Source organism: Heterodontus francisci, chromosome 2 (genome assembly GCF_036365525.1).
Source record: "Heterodontus francisci isolate sHetFra1 chromosome 2, sHetFra1.hap1, whole genome shotgun sequence".
NCBI classification, from domain to species: domain Eukaryota; kingdom Metazoa; phylum Chordata; class Chondrichthyes; order Heterodontiformes; family Heterodontidae; genus Heterodontus; species Heterodontus francisci.
In genome coordinates this window covers 130,502,175-130,526,082 of record NC_090372.1, presented here as the reverse complement: position 1 = coordinate 130,526,082, position 23,908 = coordinate 130,502,175, and the positions used below count along the sequence as shown (strand labels likewise).

Genomic DNA, 23,908 nt, shown 5'->3' with positions numbered 1-23,908 from the left:
AATTGAATGGCAAAATTGGAGGTGGCCTAATAATTGGGCGTGGGGAGAGGCCCGCCTCGACCCGCGACGTTGAGAAGGACCCGCCGCATATTTCCGGCGGCGGGGGGACTTTGGTGCGGCACCCTGCACGGAGTTCCGAGGCGAGAACCTGGTGGGAGGGGGGAGGAATAAAACTTTCAGGTCGGGAGGGGTGGAGGAGTGGGGAAAACAATTTTGATTGGATGTGGGGATGGTGGGAAGGAGTTGAAGGGAAAATGTAAAGAGGTTGGGGGGGGAAAGTGCGGGTTGGTAATAATGTTTCATTTTCTGCTAATATCCCATTAAAAACATTGGCGGGGGCATGGAAAAGGGCCACTATTATGTATGTAATTTTTATTAAATAATCCTTCACAATATTCCTTTAAAAATGTAAATTTCTCCTAAGGGCTTGCAGCTCTTTAAAATTGGCACCGGCGCCTGCATGGTGGCGCCAGACCGCATTGCCGGGGACTCAGAGGCCAACCTCTTATGCCTTCGGGGGTGGCCGCTGCACTCCCTCTATTTAAATGAGCCCCCGCGCAAATTATAGCGGGACTCAGCGGTGGCTGCTGAATGCGGGCACGCTGCTGCATTCAAAGTGTGCTGCCGCGAGGCGCGGCACCCGAATAAAATTCAAGCCATAAGTCTTACCTTTCACATTCATTTGCTGGTTGTAGTGGTTCAGATTTTGGGCCCAGTAGCCTTCCCCTATCTTTCTGTCATGCTGTTTGGCACAATCACACAGATTTATCCAATATAAACCTGTAAATGGGAAATACCAAGGCCTCCGAGTTCCATATTTACCTAAAATATGATTGTTAATGTTAAAAGTAATGCACCGATAATTCAAACATCACACTGTGTGAATAGATAAAAGTCCATAAATACATTCACAGAATCCGCAAAATGGCATCAAACCTATGAAAATGTTTGACACACCATTTATAGCAAGGGGAGAAAGAAAGGAACACAAAAGTGAGTCACTATTATTTTCATTATATATGATTGATATATTTGTTTGAATGCCTAATTAAAAGTAAATGAATTGAATTTTATGATGATATCTCAAAATACATAAAGGGTATATATGTGGATTTTCAAAAAGTCTTTGGCTGGAATTCTATGCCACCCCAATGAGCTGGATGGTGGTGGTGGGGGAGGGAACTGGGATTGACATAAAATGGAGCGGGAAGCTTCCCCAACCCGGTCCCGCCTCCACCCCCCTTTATGTAGGGAGGGGGTAGGCGAACAATAGTTTGCCCGCCCCAGGCCATTCAAGGTCCTTAAATAGCCACTTAACAACCACTTAAGGGCCTTCGCCCCGGGGGAGTGGAGTGCCTTGCTGATCAGGCACAGGGTGCCCAATGGTGGGCAGCCCCCGCTACTCTAATCACACCCAGCACCTAAACACGCCCCCCCCCCCCCTTTACCCCCAAACGACCACCCTTGCCTCGCTGGGGCCCGGCCGATTACCCTCGGCGAGGCAACCAAAACTTACCTTTCCTCCCGCTCCCCGACATCTTTTCTTGACGCTGGGCTGTATTCCCAGCTGTGACCACCGCTCCCAGTAGTGCTGCTGGGACTAAGAGCTGCCGGCCCACTGATTGGCCGGCAGCTCAATGAGGCAGAACTTCCTCCCACAAGCGGGTGGAAGTCCCGCCTCAGAACAATTAAAGCATGGGGGCCGTATAATGCGGAACGGATCCCCAGGCGAGGCGGAAGCGGTTTCACCACCTACTTTTACATCAGAGGCCGTCTCCTGTCCACCCAGTGTAAAATTCCGGCCTTTGTCACAGAAGTCTGCTACAAAAACTGAGATATGTGATATCAAAGGAAATGTAGCTGCATAGATCATGCATGGCCAGGGGAAATCAAAGCAAAAAGCTCTTTTTGAACTATAAAGATGTGATTATTAGTGTGCTCAGGAATATGTGCTGGAATCTCTGCTATTTTCAATTCATAGAAACAATTTATTAAATTTGGGGCCATGTCAACTCTGAGGAGGAATGCAAGAGAATACAAATAGGTAACAGATGCAGTTCGATGCAGAGAAATGTGAAACAGTACATTTTGGAGAAAAGAGTGAATACTAGAAAGAGTAATTTTTTAAGAGTAGTGGAACAGAACAATCTAAGGTTTTAGATACAAAGATCTTTCAAAGTGCGAATTGCTGTAGAAATGGCCCTGGAAACAGCAAATAGATTCTAAGCTTTATATATATTGGTATTGATATAATAACAAGGAAATGATGTTAAATTTGTAAAGATCATTGGTTGAGTACTGCATGCAGTTCTGAGCATGGCATGATAGGAAGGATATTAGTTATTGGAACAGAGAGGATCTAATGGAGGATTCCAAATTATGAAAACTTTTGCGAAGGTGTTCAGTTATCTAATCTGTACCAAAAAAGAATAGATTCAGGATTATTTTAATAAGTATGATGGAGGAAGTTAAAAGATTTTTTTACACGGAATTTGGTTATGGAATGCTTTACTACAAGTGGTTATTGAGGCAGACTTTGGAAGTGTTCTTTATCAATTGAAAATATAACTGGTTAGGAGCACACGAATTTGGGCAAGGAAGTTAACCAGTCCTGTAGGGTTTTCTATCCATCAATTTTAATGAACAGAGAATTCTACAGAGTTCACTGTTCTCCACAACAAATTCTTGGAGCTGGATTTCATTGAGGTCCTGACATCAGGATTGGTTCGCCAATCGCGATGCTGCAAGTGCCGGGACCAATCTTCCCAGCAGCGGCAAGGCTCCGTGGCAGCCCCCTCACCACTGGGTTATAGGACCTGGCTTTAAGATATGTAAATGAAGAACATGAATAAATTTAAATAAAATTCACACCGATTTTACCTGCTGCCCGGGATCTTCCGAGCAGCGGCCTGCACTCGTGCACCTTCAATTTTCCGTCCAGGGAAAACTGGCACCACCGGGGTGGGGAAGGGGGTCCATAGGATTTTCAGTGTAGTTGTGGGGGAGATGCTGGGTCAAATGTGCATTAAGAGTGTGAGCGGGGTGGGGGAAGGGGTGACCACCGCACTTTGAACAGTTGGGGGTGCGAAAGGTCAAGTCTTGCATGCAATTTTTAGTGGGGGGAAAGGGCGCAAGCATTATCTGTAAGTGTTATTGGGGGGGAGGGGCAATATTTTTTAGTGAGGTGTATTGGGAGGCTGCACGGTTTTGAATATTTAAATTAAATGGCAGGTCTGGCTGGCCTTTAAAAATGGCACCAGCGCCTGTGCAGTGGCAGCTGATGCCATTGCCTGCGTCATAGAGCCTTCCCCAACCACATGATTGGGGGCGCGGGGGGGTGGGGGGCGTCCCAATCAGCGTATTATCCTGGGCCACCATGTGGCCCACTTTATTGCCACCCGCCGCTGAATAAAATTCAGCCGTTGATGTGCACTCTACACCAGGTGTGTAACTTCATAAGATTTACCCTTAAAATACCATTTTAAAGGGATCCACATAAGTATTTGAAAATAATATAATTCTGTATAGGGAAAAGATAGGGAACAGGATTACTGGAGACCGGTCCAGTTGCAGAGCAATGGCGTATACACGTTGGACCCAATGGTCTCCATCTGTGCTATAATTTCTATACAACTGAAGTGCATTTTGCATTGTGTTGTTTGTAACACAAAAATTTGACAAACAATTACTTGCACATAATACAACACCCTTTAATAAACGTCACCTGCAGTTTTACAAATAACCCTTATTGCAGGTAGTTTATTGAAAGACAACATCTGGTATAAAAATTCAGTAAGCAGAGTCCAAATCATCTTAACAGATAATACTGGAGCCCTTGTCTTCTATAATTGTGCGGCATATATTTAAAATAAATTTGTTCCCCTAAGTGTACAGTTGAAATCATTACAAATTTAAAATGATAGATAACAGAAAAGGACAATTATTATGGACAAAAGAATTAATTTTCATACCAGGAAAGACATTTTGTAGATACCAGCCAAGGATGAGGTAGATCACTGAATCAATGATCATCATCCAGCAAATCCAGGCAAAAGACACATTGTCCCCATCCCCAGTTGCTTCATACATGTTATTCCACTGAATTCCTGAAAAACAAAACAGTCCATGTGAAATAAAACATGATGCAAATACAGCAGCTCCTTAGGTAGGTATAATTTTGGAGAAACATGAGAATACTGTTTTCAATAATACACACCAGTTCAAATAAATTTGAAACTAGTCAGCATAAATAGAAGTCCACTTGTTTCAAATCTCTTTTACTGACCAACATTTGCACTTTTGTGTTGTTTAATCTAACTCCTTAAGAACCTTACAATTTCTTCATTGTGTTGAGAAAAACCATCAACAAAAAAGAAATTATATTTTACGCAACATAATTCATAATTTTTTTCAAATTATCAAGTAACTGGATGCAGTATTACTGCATTTACAAATCAAACTGTCTTCAGTAGATTGGAATGAAAGTTAATGTATGTTTGTTTGTTTTCAATTATTATTTAAGCCATAAATGGTGATACTGTCATGAGAGAAAATCTGTTGGACACAAGAGTCAACAACATTTCCCCTTAGACATACAATAATAAATTGCACAAGAATTGTGAAATGTTATTAATTATTAGTACAGTGGAACTTTTCTATAACAGGTCTCCCATTTACAACCAACACATTTATGACTCCTAAGTTATGACTTTTTCCTACTTTACATGTGTGAAAGGGAACATCCAGAGCTAGCAAACCCCTTTGTAATTCTATAATGAATAATAATAATAAAAATAAAATACTGCAGATGCTGGAAATCTGAAATAAAAACAAGAAATGCTGGAAATACTCAGCAGGTCTGGCAGCATCTGTGGAGAGAGAAGCAGAGTTAACGTTTCAGGTCAGTGACCCTTCATCAGAACTTAATAATACATTGTAATTCTAATCCTTGCATTGGTGAATGCAAGAGGATTGCTGAGGCTTATATCTCCTTATGTCATCATGTATCCCTAATAAACCTATGGGGCTCATCCAAATGGCACTGGCCGCTTCTGTATACATTCATGACAATGGATTGCCAAAACAACTAACACTCATCCTTAAAAGTTAACAGGAGCAACAGATATCAGCTGGTGCATAATTTCCACTGCTATTGTTTTACTCACAGAGGAAATCAGTGTGTGCTGGATTAATTGGACCTTAACAAGGCCTCAACAAATTAACATTGATTTTTAATAAACATTTTTTTTACATTTTCAGACCACATTGTAGAAATCAGAGGAAAGCCAAGTAGCCAGCTGAAAATTAGCATAATTTTTGGCAGTGCTTCATTAGCTGATTACACTGCTACTAACAACTGCTCACTGCAGTTCGTGCGAAGAACAAATTTTTTAATAGTACTGATTATAATTGATAAACCACAACAATTGATTTCTATCACTTTATTTATATAAAATTAAAACATTTTAACATGAAAAAAGTTAAGTATTCCAGGATATTTCAACTTTTTCTCCAGTTCACATGTACCAAAAATGCAGATTTCTTTTCAATTAATTCTTAGACATAAATAAATACGTGCAGGTTTTCCAGACAATTTTCTTTATTACTGTAATACTGAAATTTGTTGCGACTTGTTAAAAATGGCCTGCTTTAGAAAAGGTGGAAATTGGCATGCTCAATTTACAGAGATGCAACATTTTTCCATTTATTAAAATGGAAAATTATGAGGATTGCAAAATTGGCCCGAAATGCTGACATGCACTTTTGTTGTGAGAAGCTCTGTTCTTGGGGCACAGTCTTGTAACATTTATCTGAATATCCCTTTAATATTCAGAATGTAAATGCTGAACATCTCAAAGTATAATGAAGTGTGTGCCAAAGTGTTAGCGAACAGTCCATCTTCTAGTCCTGCATTCATAAATTTTGTTGATCATTCAACCTTTCTTTTGCCTTTATCAGCAACAATTTACATTCATGTAGAATGCCCCATGCAAAAGAAAATATCTGCTTAACCAGGCAGAGAAATTAACATGGAACAGCAAGTGGAACAAAATTTAGGGGACGATGGCCACATTCAAAGGGAAGAGTTTTTCAGAAGCTTTTCAAGACAGGGTGATAGATAACAAAGCAACATTGTTTGGAGAGTGAATTGCAGAGGGCAGGGGAATAGTGACTAAAAGATCACTTTCTGATAGTAGAGTGGAAGGACTGGAAAATGAGCAATCATCCAGTGACAATGAATATCATTGGGAAAATGTTGCTTAGTGAAATCAAGTGACTAACTTTGATGTAAAGATTCAGGTTGTTAGAAAGTTAGTTCTCTTCAAAATGATTTCAGTTTAACAAACATTTATCCTTTATGTTATTTAAAGTCTTCATTTGCATTAACTATTTAGCAGTTGCTTTCCTGCATCAGCCATTTTCAAATGACAATATCACAATCATGATAAAACTCAATGTATCATTCTATATTTTGCATTACTTTTATCGTCATAATTTCACATTTTAAGAGTTGCTTACCTGATCCATCCCCTTCAAAAAGAGTGATAATATATGTTCCCTGGCTGAATGCAGTTGGACACAGGAGACACTAGACAGGATTAAGATTTTAAAAACTATTAATAAGAGTCTAAAGTGTTAAAATAATAAAACTTACTTAAACATTAGAGACAGAATAGCCTATATTATTAAAAATACTAGAACCCAGGTTGCTGATTGAATAATATAAATATGGGCACACTACTTACACAGAATTATATAGAAAGTACAACATGGAAACAGGCCATTTGGCCTAACCTGACGATGCTGCTTCCATTTATCTGCTCTGTCCCATACCCATTTATTCCTTCTTCCACCAAATGCTTATCAAAATATTGACATGGTGTCCTATTCAATCACATTTATTGTTGTTGTTAGTCCCTCGAAACAATGATGACATCAGCCAGACAGTCATGATTTGTGTGTCCTCAGTTGCCAATCCTGGAGTCAAAGATCTTTGGGAGAGAGGACAGAGGTTGCCCTGAGAAAGGGGGGGTTCTCAAGCCAGGGTTTTGCTCCCTCTCCTTCCACTTTTGTCGCTTCTCCTCAGCAGAGTTTATGCGGTCAGTTTCCAACTGTTACGCTTATTGGATGAGGCGCTGCCACATGGTACGGGTTGTGGCAAGTTCCTTCCACATACTGATGTTTATTTGTCCCCTTTTCAATGAGGCCTTCAGAGTGTCCTTAAAACATTTTTCTGTCCTTGAGATTGGGTGCCATCCTTAAACTGTAAGAAGAGGATCTGCTTTGGAAGTCGATTATTTGGCATGTCCAGATCACGCAGCTGATTTTGCATAATCATGGTTGAGATACTGAGGGAGTTGGCTTCAGTGACAATACTGGAGTTTGTTTGCCTGTATTCCCACTTAACTTCAAGTATCCTGTGCAGACACCGCTGTTGGAAATTCTCCAGCGCCCGGAGGTGTTATTGGTCATTGGCCCAAGTTTCACTGCCATATGGAAGGGTGGTGATAACCAACACTAACTCTGGTAGCACAGTCCACAGCCTCAAAACCTGCTGTGCGAAAATGTTTTGCCTGTTCCCTGCCCAGTCTCTGAAAACTTGTCATTCCATTTCCTACTGCATTCCCATCCATCACCTCTTTAACCAAGCCCTTTTTTAGAAGGCTGAGGTGCCCACATGACTCAGTCACAAGCCTCATTAGTACATATACAGTGAGGCCCTACCATATTTTTAGAACCCAAATGACACTTTTAGACATCACCTGAGTTGGGTGGAGGGGTTGGCATGGCCACCTCAGTCAGTAAAACCAAGGAAGACGGGAGCCCCACAATAGTACATTTTAAATATATCTTTGTGGGGTCAGGAGAAGCAAGGGCGCTTCTGATGCCCTAGGCACCCTCCTGCCCATCAGCAAGATCATGCAAAAAAAACTCTCGCTCTAACATCAAAATAAGGGGTCTCCCTTTTCAGATGGAGTTGAGGAAGAATTTCTTCTCCGAGGGTTGTTAGTCTTTGGAATTCTTTTCCCCAGAGAGCAGTGGAGGCTGGATCATTGAATATATTCAAGGCTGAATTAGACAGATTTTTGATCTGCAAGGGAATCAAGGGGTATGGGGGTGGGGGGAGGGGTGGGAGAGCAGGCAAGAAAGTGGAGTTAGGACCACAGTCAGATCAGCCATGATCTTATTGAATGGCAGAGCAAGCTCAAGGGGCCAAATGCCCTACTCCTGCTCCTATTTCTTATGATCTTATGGCCTTTATTCTACACCTCTTAAATACTGGAAATGGACTAATTGTATCTATCCAGACCCATCCTTTCACAATTTTTAACACTTCTGTTGCGGAAAAAGTCCCATTTTTTTCCAAGCATTTCTTTGCATTTGTAATTTTGTTAGATGTAGCAAACAGAGACGTTTTTCCTCAAGACATTAATTTTATTTCAATCACACAAGCGACGTCCGCGGAAATGTACTAAAGAAATGTAAGACTGTAGAATTAGCTCACGCTACTTACAATTAGAATCTGGCTGGAGAAGTTGAGTTGATTCTGAATGGCCACAAGGACCATGTAGGGAAAGAAGGTAATGATGTAGAGCAGGCAGGCACTGAGAGCTGCTGTATTGGCATGGCTGAAAAAGGTAGCAATCAGGTAGCTCATTGCAGTGACAGATACTCCAAAATCCAGAAGATAGAGGAAAACGATAAATCCATTACTGTTCGGAAGAATCTGGCTGGCTTTCAAGATAATGGTAATGAAAGCACTGCTCACAACCAGGGCCAAGAAAGTATCCAGAAACCAGACCAGAAAATGAACCATTGGCTTCACTCCCAGCATCTTTGTGTACTGTAGAATAGAAAATGCACAATTAGAGATCTCCAATCATTTATGCTGTTATTTCTAAACTGGATTATACAACAGTGGTAAAAAATAGAAGTTTCCCAAATTTCAATCTAATATTTGCTAAGAAGAAAAGGAGAAACATATACTGGGCTGACAACAGGAATGTGATAGACTTCCCATACCCTGTTCCAAGGAGACAACAGAATACAAGGGGGCATTTGACAAAACATGAGCCACAGTGTAAGCAACATCCAGGGCTAAAGCCCCTGTACTACAGTTGTCAATAATTGGCCAGTGCCGCTGATGCTACATATTACCCAAAGTTAGACTTAGAGTCGGTACCACTTTGATAAGTTCAAGACCCAGGACTGACCTGAGAAGAGATACCAGAATCACCACCTGGAACATTCTGACCCTTAATGGGGTCAGATACCTGGTATTGTTACTTCAAAAATGAAACATATACAACATTGCAGTTGTTGGAATAACTGAAGTGAGACTTGTGAATAACAGTCACATTGACCATCTAGGAGAAAATGTTCCTGTAAACTAAGTGCAAAAGATCAATATCGAGGTCAGGATGGAGCACGGCCAGCTCCAAATTGGAGGTGGCCATGGGGTCATCCTTGGTTAGCTTGTCTATATCAGATCAGCAATGATCCAGTGGAGTTCCCTGGCACCTGTAACAAAAACCACACAGCCTGATTACAGTCAGGTGACCTTATGGACTTCTGCTGTCTAAGCATAATCGCATGCTGCTTGCTTACTTTTATCCCTATACCCAAGTCCCATATCTTAATATTATTCTGACAGTGCTGATTAAAGGAAGATACAGATGATTATAAAATATCATGGACTTTCAGCCCTTGTTGAAATTAGCATCAGGCTAAAAATTCTGTTTTAAAATAAATGTTCTAACAATTTGTTTAGTAAGTCTGGCCACTTCATGTACTTCTTAAACTGCATTAAATGTCTGAAATATTCTGTGATATAACAGTATGTTGTTAATGAGGAGAATTTTGATTATCTCTGAGAACTACCATGAAATCAGTGACACATTCAAAGCATGCGCCTGAAGATGGGGGTCTGAGGCTCACTCTAATTTGGGCATCGGGCCTCATCTCTAAAATACAGGCAAGCCATGCATAGCTGGATGCTGTGATGCAGTTTGGGACTTTCCAAATCATGGCACCTACTCTACCCAGTTTTTGCCCAATTTGACATCCTGAAACAGGCATTTGACTCCCTAACTAGCTTATGTGAGGGGTCTAATGCCTGTTTAAGGAGGCACCCGGGGCATCACTGTCAATTTGACAGATGACATACTTACAGGAATTGGGCAGGGGAAATTGTGCCCGTTATGTGGTCCCCCCAATGTGTATTTTTGCCCATAAAAACAGGCACAAAAGTAACCAGTTTCCACCTGCTCCCCAAGACATCCCTCAAAGTATCTCAATTAATGCTCTAGGTTCCCTTTAATCCAATCATCACATTCACTTGTGTACATTGCACTGAAACCTTAGGTGAGTTCATTGTATTTTAGACAAAATCTAGAATCACAAGCTCATGTCTTTAATTACCTCTTCCAGTCGGAGTTCTTTCTCAAATACAAGTTTACGCACCATGGAAGCCACGGAAATCAACCATGCCAGCATCATTAATAATGGAAAAAAGAAGCCAGTGTTGTTGAGAAACCTGTCAGGAAGGGTTGTGTTAGCAGAATTGAATTATCCAATGAGTTATACAAGAATGGTATAATTAGTCCCAAAACTAATGTTGTGGAAAAATTTCATATTTAAATTCTATTGTGTGAATAAAAGAAAAATCAAGAAGCGCTTCTACTACTGTAAATCTGACAAGTATAACTATGAAATGTTTTCCATGCAATGCAACAATTGGGAGCAGCCACCAGCAACTAACAAGGAGAGATATCTTACAAATTTGAACCACATAGTAAAGTGTGGTTACTTTTCATTGTTGTGAATTAAAAGGTAATGCAAATTCAACTTTTCACTTCATGCCTATGATAGAGGCATCAAACACTCCTGGCCATGTGTATCACAGGTAATTGTAAGGTGAAGCTCCCTCTATTTCAGCCAAATAAATTAGCATGGTCTGATCATTTAAAAGTTAGAACTATTAATTTTCTTGTAAGGGATGTCAACCTAGAAACAGAATTCCCCATTTCAGATAGTTAGTGTGAGTATGAAGCACGTCCAAGTGAGTTACAGTTCATTCTAATGCAAAGTGAAGCTTCCTCTACTCTGCCCCAACTTTAATCTCAGAGGTGCAGCCACTGCAGCATCAGTGTAGCATTTTCCATTTTGAAACTGGTCATCCTGAGGTCTTTCTGACTGCCAGTCTGTTGGACAATTTCAATGCAGTTGCTAAGTCCAGGCCCACTAGGGACTGGACTGAAGTGTCTCAACTCATTTTCTATTGAATTGTTACACCCAGTAGACAGAGGAGACTTGCACCATTCAAGTCTGGGCTGGATTTGAGAGCTCAGTGTTACACAAACACAGTTCAGACCAGCTTCTAGACTCAAGAAGAACTTACAACTTTTTGCAAGAATATACAAAGGTTGATTTTATGAAATTGGATTCTCAGTGGCAATCCACACCCACCAAGGCACCTACTAGACTAACTAAGACATGTTTCCCATGAGTATGCCTGTGGTTCCTGACGTAAACATCTGGGGGTTGAAGTTCGGCACTGGCAGTCCCTCTTCATAATATCAGCCTCAGTCAGCAGTCGTTGCTAAAAGTGATTGGAGGCACAAGCCATCTCAGATAGGTTCACAGGCTCCTGACCAATTACTTTATTCCCTTCTTGTTATTTGCAATCTTTCCTCAGTGTATTTTCTTGTTCACGCATTAAAAATGTATCTTTTTATCATTTAAATAATTCTTTGCACGCGCCTGCACACCAAGTACCAAATATTTTTTTCTCTTTTTGTTTCTGAATCTTTCCTCAGTGTGTTTTAAATCTCTTTTTCACACATTAAAAAACTCACAATATTTTCATTGCGCCAGAAGGAACCTCTCTAAATATACAGTATGAATCATCAGATTAATGGACAGAGCACAAAATGCTTTTCCAATCGGTAAATTTTGAACTATTTAATCAGTCAAGCAGGACCCTTACAAAAGCAAAATACTGCAGATGCTGGAAATCTGAAATAGAAACAGAAAATGCTAGAAATACTCAGCAGGTGTGGCAGCATCTGTGGAGAAACAGCATTAACATTTCATGTCTGTGACATTTAATCAGAAACGCTGGGCTGGATTTTGAGAGCCCACCGCTGGGAAAAAAAATGGCAGCCCGCACATGCAGGTCACGCGCCGAGGAACTGCCGTGATCTCCCGCGCCCCCACAAAATAACGTGGAGGGGGCGGGCTGTCCAACACCAGCAATGGTATCAGCTGCCTGTGCGCAGACACTGGCACCATTTTTGATGGTAAATTTGAGTTTTTAATGAAGTATCCCAGCAAAATGTACCAAATAAAATTCTATCACCCCTTTCTCACCCCACCGAGTAACAATTACATTAAGTATCTGCCCTTCCCCCCCCAAAATACTTACCTTTGAAATTTGACTTCCCACCCCCCCACTCCCCCCAGACTGTACAAAGTTTAAAGTTCACCCCCTTCCATCATCTCCTACACTCATTACGATTATTTGACCCCGTCCCCCACCCTGGCACTAAAAATCTTAACTCCCCCCCCCCCCACCCCCCACCACTGTCACATCTGCTTTCCCCAGATGGGGAAGTAAAGGTGCAGGCGTGCCAACTGCCGCTCCAAAGATCGCTGTGGGCCCAGAAGATCCACGGTGAGTGTATTTAAATTTATTCATTTTATTCATTTACAAATGTAGATGAGCTCCCGTCATCCAGCAGCAGGGATGCCATTACAGAGTCTTTCTGCCGCCGGAAGCATCAGGCCTGGCCCTTCCAGCGTTGGGCTCTGTGGCGGGCGTCTGCTGGAGCCATCTTCTGCCGCCCCCAAACACGGAACCCGTTGTCGGGGGCCCAGTAAAACCCAGCCTGTTAACTCTGTTTCTCTCGCCACAGATGCTGCCAGATTTGCTAAGTATTTCTAGCATTTTCTGTTTTTATTTCAGGCAGCACCTTTCTTTATTACAGTAATGAAACCTAGGTGTTAAGGTTGTGTCCAGCTAACTTACTGATCACTGGTGTGGCAGGGATATGGCATTGCTTGCATCTGTATTGCAGGGTTGGGGACATCTTGACCAACTTGTAATTCAATGATCGCTCGCTCAATCATATCTTGCAACGGAATAAAGACACGATTGTAATGGAAACTGTCCGTCGGCAATTTTTGGGGCTGGGATTCCCACTTGGGATTTGCCAGTTGATTAGTCGGCATACTGTGGAGAATGTTGGTTCTAATAGTGTAGCTCACTTGAGATGGAAGTGGGGAAGACAATGATCGTGTCTTTCTCGAGGTGTTGCTAGCATCAATGTCGAACAGTACACCTAGAAAAATAGTAAAGCAACTCATATTTATTAATGTAATTCTAAGGTTTTTTTTCATATCAGTCACCGTCACAGTTTATACATTTTTAACTGGTTAGAAACTTTATATTGATAATCATTTGTTGCAACTACATACGTTTGCAGAATTGGGACATGACAGTAGTAAATCCTTTCAGTGCTCAGGTACACAGAAATAGAAGCATTGGGGGTGATTTTCAACTGCTGTCCATCTGATTCTCAACTGAAAAGAGGACAGCCAGCAGTTAAAAACCAAGTGGCACTTCAGCATCCCATTGACGCTCCTGGTTTACCTGAAGCAATTTTCAGGCAAGCCTGTAAATGAGTGAGTGACAAAAATCTGAAATAGGCACAAACTGGTTCAAATATACATACTGAGGTCCCAGATGGGCTGTAGCACCCCGAGTGCAATTTTCATATGCAAAGAGGAGCTTATTTGTAGCAGTGGAGAGCAACAGTTGGAAGCTGGGAAATATTTTATTTATTTTTGGTGGGGCTAGGAGGAATCACAAAATCCTCAAGCCAGTTGCATACCTGTTTGAGGCTCACACTGTTCCCTCCCACCCTTCCAGTCTTATCCTGCTTTCTGGCTTAGTGTGGGAACGTTCACATACCAATATTCCCACAGTGTATTTTGAAGGTCACTGGGATACAGAAATTGCATCAGGGATTATTCCAATTCTCTTACATCCACAGGTATAGTGGCAATAATTAGTAAATTCTTTTCAGCTCACTGCTACGTAGGGATAAAAACTCCAACATAGTGAAGCCTTTTATCTCTCATCCACAACTAAAAGGGACATAAATAATATACAAAATTAGTCTATCAAAAATATTTTTCATACAACATGAGTGTATCAATATTCTAGGGCTTTCTATTGTGTGGCATTCGAGTATGACAAATGACAGAATGGTGTGTACAATGACAGCAGACTATAACAAGCCACGTTTCAAAGGCTGATCTTAATGCATTTAACAATAACAGCAATATACACTGATATAGTATCTTTATTGTAGAAAAAGACATCTCAAGGCACTTCACAGAAAATTTGACACCGAGCCAAAGAAGGAGATAGTATGAGGGGACAACTTGTTTAGTCTGGAGGTCACACTCTGTTATACTATTCTGATTTATTTTTTTCAGTATTGGTAGTATATTAATTTTTTTAAATGCTTCATTGGATGCCAAGAAACTAGGAAATGCAATGCTTCATTTTTTACATTGCCCATTTACTGCTGGTGAATTCACAAGTGAAAGTTTGCTTGGAATTCAGAAATGTTAGTGCAGATTGTTCTAATACCAAATTATTATTGCAAGTAACTGCTGAAATAAATCATGTGAGTTATTCAAATGAAGAAAACTGATATGTGTGTTTTTCCTGCCCCCCCCCCCCACTGCACCTGCTGCACGTGGCAGACACCATCTCAATGGAGGCAGCCTCCCTGCAGCAGGCTGGGGGACATTGGAACCAGAGGGTCTATGCTCCATTGACGGGGCCTCGAGCATGAAAGGCATGAGCCAGCGGAGGGGTTTCCCCTCCATCTTGATGGACCTGCTGGCCCAGATCTTGTTTATATCAGGACATTTTGAGGGGCCCTTGCAGTTCCTGACCTGGCTCAGCAGTGCCAACCTCTCCCGGTGGGGCTGCCGAGGCTCCAGAGTTGCCGGCCTTTTGATTGGGCCTGTTGCATTGACAGTTTGTCCACCGTCCTTAATTGGATGGTGAGCACAGAAGCAAACAATCAGGAGGCCACTTTCTGAGCCAGTCTCGCTGCCGGCAAGTGCAAGCTCAGGACCCCCATTCAGTCCCCACATGGGGGTTCTGAAGCCCGTGGGAAAATACAGCCCTTCTACTCTGAATGAAAACTTCTTTATGATAATGTAAAATTAATTTAACAATTTTCTTTTCCTGTAGAAATGTCAGCATTTGAAAGATTGAGTTTCTTTGAAGATGGAAATTTCAATTCTTTTAAAGACTTTCAAGTTACTGAAGTCTGCAGTGTTCTAATATATTATGCAAATAGATAAATTATAGCATATCAGTCAAGTACCAACTCTATTACAACCTAATAGGAGCAGTGTGTTGCTGAGAAAGTGAGATCATTAGTGTAGCTCATCAAGTTAACTGGGTTTTGATTGATTCAGATGTTTCCCCAACTATTTTAGCCCAGTGAATTTAGATCAGCGGCTAAGATATGGTGATCAAAGAATGAGCTTCTAAACATACATCCTACTGTTGTCATAAATACTAATGAATACAGTTATCACAGCTATAACGTAATTAATTCCTGTCAAAAGTACTGACTATATTATAAATATATTTCATCTTCATGACTTGCTGCCTAATTTTCTCAAGATGGATGAATATAAAAAATGTATAAGGAAATAAATGCTAAACCCTTAATTGTAGCATATTGTTGAAACTGTATGAATGTAGTACAGGCAAAATATACTCTAATTAACTTTACAATAACATATGTCTCCCTCATCACTGTACAATGGACCACATCACTCATTACTCAACAATGAAGGCAATTTTCATTTCCTACTGAAACATTTACATCACACAAAGATTACAGCACTGTAATTTTGCAGTTTGTAACATTTTGTTTGTAGTTTGCCCCTAGTGCCTGACTAAAGTGCTCTCATATTTACTCTCCTGTTTCCTTTTTGGCCTCCTTGTCTCGAGAGACAATGGTTAAGCGCCTAAAGGTGATCAGTGGTTTGTGGTGCAGTGCCTGGAGTGGCTATAAAGGCCAATTCTAGAGTGACAGACTCTTCCACAGGCGCTGCAGGTGAAGTTGGTTGGTGGGGCTGTTACAAATTTGGCTCTCTCCTTACACTTCTGTCTCTTTTCCTGCCAACTGCTGAGTCTCTTCCACTCGCCTCTCTTTAGCCCCACCTTTATAGCTGTCCGCCAGTTCTGGCAATCGCTGGCAACTGGCTCCCATGACTTGTGGTCAATGTCGCAGGAATTCATGTCGCGTTTGCAAACGTCTTTAAAGTGGAGATATGGATGGCCGGTAGGTCTGATACCAGTGACGAGCTCGCTGTACAATGTGTCCTTGGGGATCCTGCCATCTTCCATGAGGCTCACATGGCCAAGCCATCTCAAGCGCCGCTGGCTCAGTAGGGCGTAGATACTGGGGATGTTGGCTGCCTCAAGGACTTCTGCGTTGGAGATACAGTCCTGCCACATGATGCCAAGGATTCTCCGGAGACAGCGAAGATGAAATGCATTGAGACATTGTTCTTGGCTGATGTAAACCGTGGCGCGGAGTCAACTCCTCCTTGTCCCCTTTATTCCCTGCACCCACTTGATCCTGGCCGTCACATGGGACTAAGTCCTCTTAATTCAGGCTCAGGCTGGGTGTTTGGGATATCGAGTTATAGGAGAGCCACCCTCCAGCTTAATCCACAGCTACAGTTAATGGCTTAGTACAAAGAGGAGGAAACTCAGTCCTTTCTTCAACTATCAATTTACTTCATTCACATTGTGGTACAATGTAAGAATAAGGCTTATATACTTAGTTAGACAAAAGCATGCAACTCACACTGAGTTATACAGTTAATAACAAAACTGGCTAGAATTCATAAGCACACCCACTAGGTTCCTCTGACCTTTCCCTGACCGAGTCACAGAAAACAAAGGATAATACCCGAAAAAGGGAGAGTTAACGCTGGCCAGGTGTTCCGTTCTCTCTTTTACGTCATCGCCGCGTCACTCAAGCAGGGCCTTCCACTTCCACGATGGTTGATCTCCAGAGTCTTCGCTGGCTCTATGCCCAAAAAGCTCTCTTCTTATCCTCCTTCTTATCTCTCCAAATCTGAGCTGTGTCTTTCCGGTTGGTTTAAGCCTGCTCACCTCGTTCGCATCTTCTCCTAATTGGTCCAGGCCCATAGACCCCGGTATCAAACCGTATCCAAATAAGGCTCTTTTCCTGTGATCGCTCCTTTGTCTTGTCTCATAAAGTAATTAGTTCAAACTGGTTTTTACCAGCACAGGCCAGTGATCGAGCTCCAGGTTACTACAGGTCAAACAATCCCAGCAATTTGTAACTGATTCTGTATTTCTTGCAGCCCCTGACCAACACTGACATACGTTGTCCAGGCCTTGCTGCCTTAGAGCAAGGTACTAAGGACATAGGCTTGAAACACTCGGACTTTTGTGTTCCATGTCAGTGCGCCATTTTCCCACACCTTCTTGGCCAGTCTGGACATAGCAGCAGACGCCTTTCCCACGCGCTTGTTGATTTCTGCATCGAGAGACAGATTACTGGTAATGGTTGAGCCTAGGTAGGTGGATTCTTGAACCACTTCCAGAGCGTGGTCGCCGATATTGATGGATGGAGCATTTCTGACATCCTGTCCCATGATGTTCGTTTTCTTGAAACTGATGGTTAGGCCAAATTTGTCGCAGGCAGCCACAAGCCGCTCAATGAGTCTCTGCAGACACTCTTCCATGTGGGATGTTAATGCAGCATCGTCAGCAAAGAGGAGTTCCCTGATGAGGACTTTCCATACTTTGGTCTTTGCTCTAAGATGGGCAAGGTTGAACAATCTGCAATCTGATCTTGTGTGGAGGAAAATTCCTTCTTCTGAAGACTTGAACGCATGTGAGAGCAGCAGTGAGAAGAAGATCCCAAACAGTGTAGGTGCAAGAACACAGTCCTGTTTCACACCACTCAGGATGGGAAAGGGGTCTGATGGGGCATGAATCGTGCCTTTCATATTGCCCCTAGTGCCTGACTAACGTGCTTTCATATTTACTCTAGTGCTTCTATGACATGCTCCCCAGTGTCTTGAACATGGGCACAGGGAGGCTGCTTTCACTCATTGAAGGGCTCATGTGATTTCACGATCTGTGACCTCTAGAAGCAGGAGAGTCAGGTGTGGCTTGCTTTCTGGTACCATGGTTTGCATTGGTTGAGGATACATAAGGGATGCCATCATGAGAGATGGCCTCATGGGCCATTCCCATTGCACGACTGTCCCCACTACTGGACTGCAAAGCACTTCTATTTATCTGTGGGAGAGTAAACTGTAAAACTTTCATGATGCAAGTGAAGACCCAGAAAGAACATTACTAAAGGAAGCTAATGCTGGTGTTGGATACTCTTGCAGAGGGCAATCAGCTTCAAAAGCCATTGAGATGTCTATCTATTCCATGGTTGACTGGTGAGCATCAGTGCCATGTGTGAGAGCCAGAAACAAGCTGGACTCCACCATACTATCCAACATGTTTTTTGAAGTTCCCAGGCAAGAAATCCAATGTATTTAGCAACTGATGGTGCACAGAAATTGTCTTTCTTTTAAATGCTGGGCCTCTAAAGCCTGCATATTTGTCCTTTTCGACAGTTAAGATGGGAGCTGGCCCTCCAGTGAATGCATGAATGCAAGAGTTAAGTAGAAAGAGAAGAGGGAGGGAAGATGCCAAAACAACTTGTTGTGCCAATCCTTCAGCACCACTACTGATGCTGACTGCTATATGATATCCCCTTCCATAGGATGAATGTTTGCAGTGTGGTGGGACCTCCTCCTCCGTTGGTTGTCTTTCTACTGTATTGTGCCAGCTTCAACTGCAAAAAGACTGGAAGTAGGCTAGTATGTGCCCTGGGAAATGGTTTTCAAAATGTATGAACCAGCTTACCACATAGCATGATGACAGGAAGAAGTAGCAAATGTGGTGAATGGTGGATCTATTTTGGGATGGGGAAGTTGTTGAAGTAGAAGTAGAGCTCACTATTTGCTCACACACAGTCTGTCCATTTACAGAGAGGAGGATCCAGGATGTGTCCTCCTTGCCTTCTTCTGTGCCTCCTCTTCCCTCTCCCCCTCCCTCTTTGCAGCGCTCCACCACCTCCTCCATTCCATTTCCTGGTCATATTGCAGACCAGGAGGTACTGCAACAACTGCCCCCATGTCTGGGTCAGGTAGTCCTCTTTCTTCCTTGGTTGTGTTCCGAAACTAACAAAAATAACTTCTCAGAACCCTACACATTGCTTCCTCTAACTGTATAAGCAAATGTTACTCAAAAACAACTCACCAGCAACTTGTGGAGTGGCCCTTTCATTAGCACAGGTTCAGGACCCATCTTGCAGCAGAATGCCTGACCTTTGGTGAGTGATGCATGAATTTGTGGCCTGGACATACATGGTCCAAGTATAAAATCCTGGTCTCATCTCAGCCAGTTGGGCTGTGTGACATCAGGATTATGCCTTTGTAAAGACATCTGACACATGTAGGGGATGCATCTGCATGCACCCTTCTCCTTCAGCAATGCCATGTGTGTCAAGCAGAAGGCAGTGTTACGACCAGGCGAGAAATCTGTCTAGGGGTCTGTTACTATCTTCACCTGGTCTTATTGTAACAGGGTTTAATTTTAAACACACTGTGTTTTGAGGTCCCCCTTTGTGAATCCTTGTTCACAACTTTCCAATTATAAGGCAAAGAAATGAGCACAAACAGGCTTTCTTTGGTTTAAAGAAGAAAGATGAAATCTATTAAACATTAAACTTAAACTCTATATGGTTAATGCCTACGGATATACAATGCACCCACACTAGCATACACATGCAATACACACATGGAAATAGGGACAAAAAGAGCAGAAGAAAAGATAAGTAGAACAGTTTGAGGCAATATCTTGTTACTGTTTCTCAAGCTCACTGTAGTCATAGAGAGATACAGCACTGAAACAGGCCCTTCAGCCCAATGAGTCTGTGCCAACCATCAACCATCCATTTATACTCATCCTACATTAATCCCATATTCCCTACCACATCCCCACAATTCTCCTACCAATTACCTACACTAGGGGCAATTTATAATGGCCAATTTACCTATCTACCTGCAAGTCTTTGGCTGTGGGAGGAAACCGGAGCACCCGGTGGAAACCCACACGGTCACAGGGAGAACTTGCAAACTCCGCACAGGCAGTACCCAGAACTAAACCCGGGTCACTGGAGCTGTGAGGCTGCAGTGCTAACCACTGTGCCACAGATTGAAGATATGGTCTTGCGTTTTGTTGGGGCCCAGTGTTCTTTGTAAACCTTGTTCACATAGGAGATTTTTCTCTGAGTTTATGTGTCTTCACAAGATTCAGTTCCATGGGAAAGAAATGGAGGCAGGCAGACAGGAGAGGAAGTAATTCTTGCTTCAGTTCCAAGAGAGATCTGCACTCCATGAGCACACAACTTTGTCTCACTTCAAATCCTGTTTTCTCCAATTTAAAACTCTCAGTTCAAACCTCTGCAATAGTCAGTTAGTCATGTGACTAAAACTGGTCTGACCACTTCTGTGTATTGGGGAAGCAACTGCTGGGTCCCCATTGTTTCAATATTGTCTGGTACTATGCAAATGTTCTTCTAGTCAGGGCTTACAATTTTAAGTTTTTGTTCATGTGACGAAATAATGTGCGCCTCAGTTTTGGCAGTTGAGGGGTTTGCCTGACAGTGGCCAGTGACATATCACACCCCCGGGAAGTGGCAGTAGGTCTTGCAGCTCAAAGTGGCGGCACGCAACCAAATTTCTAGCCCAATGTAACTCCGTGTCCTGGAGTGGGGTTTGAACCCAAAACTTATGATTTAGGTAAAAATGCTATCTATGGGGACAAATTTTAATCTTAAAAACAAAAATGTTTCATGCAGACACTTTTAGCTATAGCATCAGCAACACTGTACAGCTAGATATAACTATTCAAAATTAACCAAAACCAACAGCCCTGCTTGGACTATCAAGCTTATGCCAGACTGAATTCTGCCTGAACTACAGGAAGAATAGTTAACAGTGTACAAGCCAAGAAACTGTTCAGTCTGAAGCATATCACCATTAAATTGCACTGCTCTGGAGTTGGGTGTCATGCCAGTGTCACAACAAAGGTGAAATAATGGCGACATTGCCTGGATCGTGGGTGGAAATGTATAGTCGGCAGTGGGAGAAAACAATGCTGGCCGCACGTTGCAGAGCCGCCACAATCCTCCATGCGGCGGCTCATTTGAATGGCTGGGGCAAGCTGCCCGCCTCAGTCATGTGAGGGGGCGGCTATCCATCCCAGCAATGGTGTCAGCTGCCTGTGTGCATTTTTCTCTCCTACCCCCCAATATCCATAAAATTAAATACTTGCCCTCCTCCCCACCAAAACACTTATCTTGACCACTTGACTTTCCCCCGACAAGTGCATAAACCTTAAACTCTTTCCCACCATCACCAACACCAATGATGTTAGTTTGACTCCGTTCCCTGCCCCCCGCTGCACTGAGAAACTTACCTCCTCCCCCCTCCCCACCAGTGTTCCACCTCGTTTCCCGGATGGGGATCAGAAGTCCACACCGGGACAGACAGCGGGAATGTAAATATAATTAATTCATTGATTTTAATTTATTTAAATATTTAAATGGCAGTATTATCGCCGAGTGGTGGGAGATTCACCATGAGTCCTCGCCACCTCTGGCATTATCAGGACGGTCCCTCCCAGCGTCGGGGGCGTGGTAGCCCTCTCCCAGAAGCATTTTCCGGACCCCCCCTCCACCACCCCCCACTGCTACAATCCCCAACGTCGGGGGGTCTGTAAAATTCAGCCCCTTGTTCCAGAATCCCCATCCCAGCCTCAGTCACAGTGCTGAGCAACAGAGTCATTAGCTGTATAGCACCTGCTGCCAAATACCGCCCCACCCCCTCACCTCCACAGGGGTCAATCCATCAAAGCTGATGTGCAACTCTCCTGCATGAGGAAGAACATTAAGAAAGCACTGATACGTTTTTTCTTTCTCTCAGCATCTGCAGTGAAACTACTCCATTCCTTACCATGTACTAAAAGAACCTTAAAACATGCTGTTTTTGTCACCAGATCAGTCCCACACTCGGATTAAAAGATAAGAGTACAAATACAGATAGGATTTAATTTTAATAATTAAATTCTTCTTTAAAAAAAATCATATGAAGTACAAATTGTAAAACCTAGTGTAAATGTGTCATTTTAGTGTACATTTGGATAGAATCTGGATGAACTGGTGAAATGTAAAGTCTCTAACAGCTAGCTAATGTAAAGTTTCTATCGACATCCTTCACTTTGGTGTAAATGACACACAAAGGCCAAATTTACAAAATTGTGCATTCAGCAAGGAGCCATGTTCATCAGAAACACAGATTTGGAGTACAGGAACATCCTCCGCAGAAAAAAAGACATGTCTCAATTCCAGATGTATGCTCCAGCAGGGAGACTCACCCTTCAGGACTGCAATGCTATAAAATTGCTTTTTAAAGTAGTTCAAGTTTGTTCATGAGTATCCTCCTTGGGGAAGAGTTATATTAGACCTAATTTTATGATGCAGGTTTCATGACACAAAGCCTTACTGGAAGTGCGATGAGTTATAAAACTGGCCAGCAAGCCAGTGCAACCCAAGTCACAGTGAAACAACATTTTGCAGCAATGACATTTGAGGATTTGGGAGAGCGTGATTTTGAAGAGGAAGACAAGTTAATTTGGAAGAAACAGTGTCACCTGAGGAATCATCTTCATACCCGTATGTAATTCAGGACTTACTTTTGGTAATCTTGATTCACATAGCTGCAGATATCCCAGGAAACCCACCTCCTGCATCAGCTTCGGAAAGTGGCTGCCATCTCACCAACCTGCAGACAGCTCACATCACAGGGATGGCTCTTCAAGTGGATATTCATTAAAGTTTCACACCATCTAATCCGATGCAGAACTTGTTTGAAAGGAGCAACAAGCTCATCACTTTTCCCAAACAAATGAGGCATCTTCTTATTGCCCAGCTGCCAGGATCCCCAGTAGTAAGCAGATGTCACCCATGTACTTTACAAATTGTTGAGTCTGGTTTCGACCTCCTGACAAGCAAGGTGAACTGCTGTGTTTTCTCAGATCCACACGAGCACTGACAACTATCAGATGTGGCTCAGTTGGTAACTATCTCACCTTTGAGTCAGAAGATTGTGGGTTTAAGTCCCATTCTAGGATTTGAGTACAAAAGTCAGCACTGACACTCCAGTACAGACTGAAGGAGTACTGCACTGTTGTAAATGCTGTCTATCGGATCAAATGTTACATTGAGGCCCTACTGGCTCCCTCAGGTGAACATAAAAGATCCCATAGCACTATTTCGAAGAAGAGCAGGGGAGGTGTCCTGGCCAATATTTATCCCTCAATCAACGTCGCAGATAAAACAGATTATGTGGTTATTATCACAATGCTGTTTGTGGGATCTTGCTCTGCCCAAATTAACTGCTACATTTCCTACATTACAATAGTGACTCTACTTCTTTGACTGTAAAATACTTTAGGATGTCCTAAGGTTGTAAAACATGCTATATAGATGCAAGTCTTTCTTTTATTTCTCATTTAGCACGATGCTCATTGTGCCAGCTATAAAACAGGCGAGTTGCTGTAGCACTCGATCACATGCTCACAAACTCTGTTTCATCACACCACAGTGGGTTTGCCTTCAGTGTTCCCAGAACCCCCTCCCACATTCTTGGCAGCGAATAAAATAATATTTGCACCATATGCAGCCACATTAAGTGC

The 23,908-nt window shown here is 42.5% G+C and overlaps 1 protein-coding gene across 1 annotated transcript in view; it reads right to left on the bottom strand.

Moving 5' to 3' along the window:
• Positions 1 to 23,908, bottom strand: part of LOC137380771 (ATP-binding cassette sub-family A member 13-like) — a 330,301-nt gene that overhangs the window by 110,807 nt on the left and 195,586 nt on the right. The window contains exons 41-46 of the mRNA XM_068053109.1: positions 13,031 to 13,343; positions 10,423 to 10,537; positions 8,516 to 8,845; positions 6,520 to 6,589; positions 3,972 to 4,106; positions 670 to 822 (exon numbers count right to left, since the gene is read on the bottom strand). Of these exons, the coding sequence (XP_067909210.1) occupies positions 670 to 822; positions 3,972 to 4,106; positions 6,520 to 6,589; positions 8,516 to 8,845; positions 10,423 to 10,537; positions 13,031 to 13,343 (1,116 nt within the window). The remainder of the gene's footprint in view (positions 1 to 669; positions 823 to 3,971; positions 4,107 to 6,519; positions 6,590 to 8,515; positions 8,846 to 10,422; positions 10,538 to 13,030; positions 13,344 to 23,908) is intronic.